We start from the raw sequence: 6,987 nt of genomic DNA, 5'->3' as shown, positions 1-6,987 counted from the left end.
AGGGTGCTTACCCTGGCGAGCCGCATGCCAAACGTTCCCGACCCCTGATCTAGTCTGACCTCCTGTATAATACAGACCACAGAACTTCCCTACAATAATTCTTAGAGCAAATCTTTTAGAAACACATCTAATCTTGATTTAAAAATTGCCAGTGATAGAGAATCCACGATGAGCACTTGTAAATTATTCCAACGGTTAATTACTCTCACTGTTAGAGATTTATGCCTTATTTCCAGTCTGAATACTTCCAGCCACTGGATCGTGTTATACTTTTCTCTGCTAGACTGAAAAGCCCATTATCAAATATTTGTTCCCCCTGTAGGTTCTTATAGACTCATCAAATTACCCCTTTAAACTTTTTCTTTGTAAAGCTTAATACATTGAGCTCACTGAGTCTATCACTATAAGGCATGTTTTTTCTAATCCTTCAATCATGCTTACGGCTCTTCTCTGAACCCTCTCCAATTTATCAACATCCTTCTTGAATTGTGGATACCACAACCTGACACAGTATTCCAGCAGCAGTTACATCAGTGCCAAATACAGAGGTGAAATAACGTTTTTTATTCCTACTCGAGATGCCACATTTATGCATTAGCCCTTTTGGACACATCATCACACTGGAAACTCTTGTTCAGCTGATTATCCACCATGACCCCCATATCTCTTTCAGAGTCACTCCCAAAATCTAGGCCTCTGGCTCAATCCACAGCTTCATCTTTGTGTGGCTCCTTTCCTCTTTGGAAACTTCATAAATCAATCCCTGGGCATTAGTTTCCAACATTCATAAACTTAGTGCTATATGCCTACAGGTATGTTTTGGATTCTTCCCTCCCTCCCCCAAAGAGGAATACACAATTTGAATATACAGCTGGTTGCAGAATGAATCTCATAAATCTGTGAATCCTCCTTTGTATTAAAAATATTTACATGATTGGCTCTGTAGAAATCAACTAATTACTATTTCCAAACATTATCTGGAAGTTTCAGAAATAGTTCTTGGATTAATTAGCAAAGAAATAATTAAAGCTGACCCTGCAAATCCATTATTAAACATTATTTATTCAATTAAGAAAAAATCCCTACGAATCAAACACTGATTATACCCTCATTTAAAAAAAATCAGATTGTAAAATGTAGTCATTACTACTATCTCAGGAATAAAGGTAAAAGTAAAAAAGAAAAAAAACTAGGGGGGAGGGACCTATATCTAAAAGGATGTGAACCACGAACACCAGAAAACTAATATCACAAAATTAGGGTGGAGGTAACATAAATGGCCAGACTGTGATATCAGTTACAGCAGCATAACTCCAGAGTAAATCTACTGACTACACAGGGGCAACTCAAAATCACAGTTTGGTACATTGCTTAATAGCAATACAAATATACTTATTTAACTGGTGCTTATCTACCACCAGGTTCTAGTCACATACACAAAAACTTATGTATAAATGAAGTATTTAATATAATATATATGTACAGTGGTAGGAAATTAACTGAGAGTTCTATAAGGGAGTGAGGACACATTTAGAATAGCTAGTGGAGATCTTGTCCCTGGACAAACCACCCGAATGATAAAGGGGCTCACGGATTTTAATTATTCAAGAAGGTTAGAGGAACTAGGTCAGTATGCTTTGGATAAAAGCAGATTAAGAGTGAACTTCAGAGATATCTAAAACAGTCTGAAGAAGAGAGAGAGGATAGAAGCTACAAAGCCATTTGAACTACTGTCAAATACAGGAATAAAGAGGCACAAGCATAAGATTAAGAAAGGCCATGCTCTAAAGGAATTTAGGTGGACTTTCTTTACATAGAGGGCAGTTAATAAATGGAAGCGCCTAGGAAAGGCAACAAGAGTGGCAAGTCTTCAATGATTTTCAAATGTAGTTACATAAATATTTGGAGGAAACAGGGGGGGATAGACCTGGATGGGCTTCCTGGCTTCTTTCCATCCCAACATTTCCTATGCCAATGTCGGTTTATATGATTATCTGTAGATAACAAGATTAAAGGGATATTTTAGTGTAACTGTCCTTATACTGTAGGAATTTTGGACTATCTGCCGCACTGAATAGTTTAACAGACTTATCTCAACTAAATCAGAGCTCATAAGTAAGAGATTGAAAAGCCAATTCTGAAAAAAATACAACTGCAAGGACTTTATTTTCAGATGCCTGGCACTAGTTAAAGTTGTTCTACTGTCAAATACGAATCATCTTTTTAATTCCACTTCTCTTATATTTTAAAGAGACAACAAATAGTCAGGAAATCATCCTTCTGATGACAGCAAATACTTTATAGTATTATTAATTGTACTGTGTAACATTTAGACTTTGTTCATGAAATATAAATGGGTCAGAACTTGCAGCCTTTACTAATGTGAGTAGTCCGACTGAACTAACTGGGACTGATTGTTTGACTATGGTGAGCAGGATTAATATTTTCTGTTTGACTTATAGACCAGCTTTCATATATTCATGGAATGTAGACAGCATGGCCCTGAAAGTCAGATATAAATATATTGATACACTTTCAATTCACCACTGCCATCATTCTTCATAGGAATCTTGGTATCATAGCTTGGGGTATACTACATGTGCATATGGGGGGGAAGATAACAAAAACTCTGTATTATACTCTGACAAAATGAATTAGGCTATAAAAATGTTTAAGCAAAACACAAAAACAAATTACATTGTGGATATCTTATGACTAATCCCAAATTTATAAAACATCTGTATATTAACAAATGATGTATTTTAGTGAAAGTGTTGGGGTTTATTGAGGAAGAGGGATGCTGTAATGGTAATTTTAATATAAACATTTTAACTCTCTTACTTTGCTTCTTCATCTCTAGTAATCAGCAAAGACATGTGATTAGTCGCTGATGCCATTCGCAAAACGTCAACAGCTCTGGAAGGGGGGAAAAAACAATTAAAAAAGTAAATCTATCTATGTTCACTGTTTGAATGCAAATGCTCTGCATTCACTACACAGTATTAAATGGAAGAAAACTGAACAATTTCTTATCTTATCTTAACAAACAAATCATTTTGGAAATATGCCTCTGATATATCATTCCATTTAAGTCCTGGGTTATCATATGGCACAAAAAGTTTGTATGGGGTAGAAGTTGGCTTTTCATTTTGTACCGTTCTGGTTTGTTATTTTTTAATCTGTACTATAGAAGTTTTATTTGGGGGGGAGAAGGTTATTTTTAATATAAATCCTAACTCTACTACTGTTTGGGGCTTTATAGTGATAGTCAGTGTTTCCACCTCAGACCCTATATATCACACCTCATAAACAATACAGGCAACTTCTCTGCCTTAATTACCCCACCTGAGAGAACAAGAAGTGCCAATTATTAGCAATATATAACCAAATCACTTGCTTTAATGGATATCCAGCCAAATACCATGATAATTACAGTAATGTTAAATATTTTACTAGCTTAATAACTATTTTGATATGAATTTACACATACATTCTGCAACCTACACAACAACATGAAATCTCTTTAATTGGATCTTATGCAGGCAAAACTCCCATTAATGTCAATGATAGTTTTGTTGAGTAAGGACAGATATTGAGCTCTCTGGGACAATCTGCAGGTGCAACTCCATGGACTTGGTGCAGTTATACCCTTTTAATCAGTGTTTAATTTGGTCCAAAATCTTTGACTGTATAACACCAGTATTAGTAACATTTTTCCAAGCTCTAGATAAACATTTAGTCATCTTTATGAACATACCTTTCACTGGTTACACCAACTAAGTTTTCTCCGTTGACATCTAAAATTAGGTCTCCAGTGAGCAATCGGCCTGATAACAAAATGTAATGTAAAAGTCTACATGAATTAACAGGGAAAAATGGAAAATATACTCCTATTACTTTTGCTCCAATCTAATCTACTGTAAGAATGATTTTATCACCGTAGGCCCTGATCCTGCAAACATTAAAGCATGTGCTTAACTTTACTACCCTGAGTAGTTCCATTGATCCTAACAGGACTACTCACACAATGTGCATATTTGTAGGATTATGCTCCAATGCTTCAAGGATTATAGGGTATGGAATTAGCTGTCAGCTGAGCTTTGAACTGATGACTACATGTAGGTTATCATATATAAATTAAATATTTTTGTGTTTCTTGATGTTTATAATAGTTTTTAAAACAGTTCTTAGTTTGAACCACTCAATGACTCTGTCTACATGAGTGTAGGAAATGTGTTTGCTGAGCAGTTTTAAATACAAACTTGGGTAAAGGTTGTTTTTTGTTTTTTTCCCCCCCAATGGCTAATGTGGACAAGGCCAGACCAAGTTTAGAAACCTGGTTGGACCTAGTATACACTGGAATTTTCTCCCCAGTCTAAACTCTGTACAACACAGTTTGGTCCTTCCATATAAATCACCTAAAACACGATCATAAAACATTAATCTGAATTTATTAGAACAATGTATAAACACAGGACCTGATCCTGTGAGGTGCTGAATGTCCTTACCTCCCACTGAAGCCACTGGGAGTTGAGAGCTTTCAGCATCTCACAGTTTGGAAAGTTGACAATGTGGACAGATCGCAAACTGATTTCACACTGGCCTGATCTAGATTTGAATGGATGTCCATTACTGTGACTCCTCCACATCCTCCCTTTGGAAAATGATGAATCTTTGCTGAACTAAACATTACTTTGTGTGTACATACTGAAAATAAAATTTAAAAAGACCATTTGATTTCTTGACAGCTTCCTGCGTAATGTAGGATTCTACAGAATACATAAAAGTCATTATTTACTATCTATTGCAGCCATCCCTCCTGGCAAAATTTTCTTTATGAAAATTCCATAGTCTTCTTCAGTTTGCTCCCGATAACCTCCAATAATTTTAACCCCTGTTGAAAAACAGATAAAAGCAAGAAACTGGTCATTCCCTCCATTGCACCAAACACATTCAGGCAAATATCACAACAGATTGAGAAACTTCAACTCCCACTGATATCAGTATGAATTGCAAATGCCCAGCAGGTGCCCAGGACCTCTCAAGATTTCGCTCTGTTAGAGTCAAATATGTAATCTAATTACCTAATCCATTTTGACAGTCAGAAAAAGTAAGGCGGTGAACAGCTCGATTGATTCCATAAGGTCCCATAATAGTCCTAAAATAAATAAATAAAATCAGAGCTGCTGCACTTGGAGAAATATACATGTATACAAACTACAGCAGTTGCTATTATACTTCTAATTAAAAAAAAAGCAAACGTTTTCTTCACTGGGTATTGTAAATACTGTGCAGATGAAAAAATGAAAATGATATGCTCTGGCATTTGAATATCAAAAACAGATGGTAAAGTAGTACTATCTAAAATACAGTGGAGGTTTTGGGTTGTTGTCTTTTTAAAACAAAGTATTTCTGACCAAATCCTGAAGTCCTTACTCTGGATAACAGAAAAGAGGGTTAACAATAATAATAAAAACTGTGGTCCTATTTAGAACAGGACAGTTGGCAATGAGGAGACGATTCGTTAAAGTGTTTAAGTTGAAAATACCCATGGCTGGAGTGGTCTCTATAAAAATGTTTCCAAAGTTAAGTAAGGGGAGAGAGCACAACTCTCTAGACGTTCGTTAGGGGTGTTCTTCTTCCTATCATCTCTCTTTTTCTCATCAAATAATATTCGTTCTCTCTTGATTTATGAAAGCCTCACTCTTAACTCCACCTCCAAACACAGAATGCCAGAGGTGAGAATAAGGGCAGACTGTCTGAGCTGTGAAACAGCAGAGGATTTTTTTTTTTAATGCTCTTGAAAATCACGATGTAAAGAATTAAGGGGAAAAAATCACAAAATAAAATGATAATCTTGGGACCTGAACGTATAATCCCAGAGAAAATATTTCCAAGGCTAATCTAACAACAAACAAAGCGTTAAAAATCTGGATATAAATTGGTATAAGCTAACCAAGCATGATTTATCCATTTATACTTCCATTCAAATGCAGGCTATTGAAACAAATCCAAACTTGCATTACAAAAACACCCTCACTCAGTTGTTCAATTTTTAGGGAGGATCTGCCAGCCCCAACAAACAAGAAAGCAGCAGCACTGCTTAGGTTTTCTGGCATGCCATAAATAATGTTCTAACGGTTACTTCTATTTTCTACATCATGATGGAAAAGTGAAGCAGAACAACTACAATACACAAACAATGAAGAAAAAGAAGATCAAAGTGGAGGATGGACCCACTCAGAGCCTCCCATCCAGCACACAACCACTATACCACGCCATATGCTGGGTATTTCAGCCAGGACTGGAGCTGGTGTCAGGGCAAGCTGCAGAGCCAGAGGAAAGGGGGAGGACAGGAGAATCCAGGTGCAAGGTAACATCCTGGAACATAGTGGGGTGTATATATTCAATACAACACTCCAAATTCTGCTCTCTCCTTTTTGCACAACAGAACTGAATCAATTCTGCTGTCCGGGGCCTTGGCATCTACAGAACAAGGGAATTATTAGCTTCATAGTGCCCATCATGCTGTCATATGCAAGATAAGTGGCATTGAGGTCTGTCTGCACTATCAAGGCACATATCCTTAAGTAACCTGAAAGCATTAGCAAAAAAAATACCCACCAAGAGAGAAAAGAGAGTCAACCTAGTAGACAAGCAAGCTTTTCTCTGGTTTGTAGGTCCTTAAAACTTGCTAAATGGGCCTTTTACCCCAAGTCACAAGAAGGAACTAGAAGGGAATTTTTTTTTTTTTTTAAGAACTATGCCTCAGATGCTCCTGAGAACTCACGTTCACCCCAGTATTTACTCTGTAAGCTCAAACAAAATTACAAAACCTAATTAGTATATTTTATCACGATCAGAAATGAAAATGTATTTGTTGGAGTAATTTATTCTAGTGTTGCTGATTGAGAATTCATTTTTGTAAGCTGTTCAAAATTGAGCAAAACTATGATTACATGGTGATAATTTGGGAAGCAGGAAATA

General features: G+C 36.3%; 1 protein-coding gene across 1 annotated transcript; it reads right to left on the bottom strand.

Moving 5' to 3' along the window:
• Positions 1–2,841: 2,841 nt before the first annotated feature.
• LOC113408521 (synaptojanin-2-binding protein-like) lies at positions 2,842–5,154 on the bottom strand (the record flags this gene model as incomplete). Its single annotated transcript, XM_026661800.1, has 4 exons — positions 5,085–5,154; positions 4,799–4,894; positions 3,758–3,827; positions 2,842–2,916 (listed from the first exon to the last, which is right to left on the bottom strand). Coding segments are annotated over exons 1-4 (308 nt in total), but the record flags the coding sequence as incomplete, so codon positions are not given.
• Between the last annotated feature and the right edge of the window lie 1,833 nt (positions 5,155–6,987).

This window comes from Terrapene carolina, unplaced genomic scaffold (genome assembly GCF_002925995.2).
Source record: "Terrapene carolina triunguis isolate 2854851 unplaced genomic scaffold, T_m_triunguis-2.0 Scaffold17465, whole genome shotgun sequence".
Taxonomy (NCBI): domain Eukaryota; kingdom Metazoa; phylum Chordata; order Testudines; family Emydidae; genus Terrapene; species Terrapene triunguis.
The sequence above is the reverse complement of the archived record's forward strand: the minus strand, read 5'-3'. Positions and strand labels throughout refer to the sequence as shown.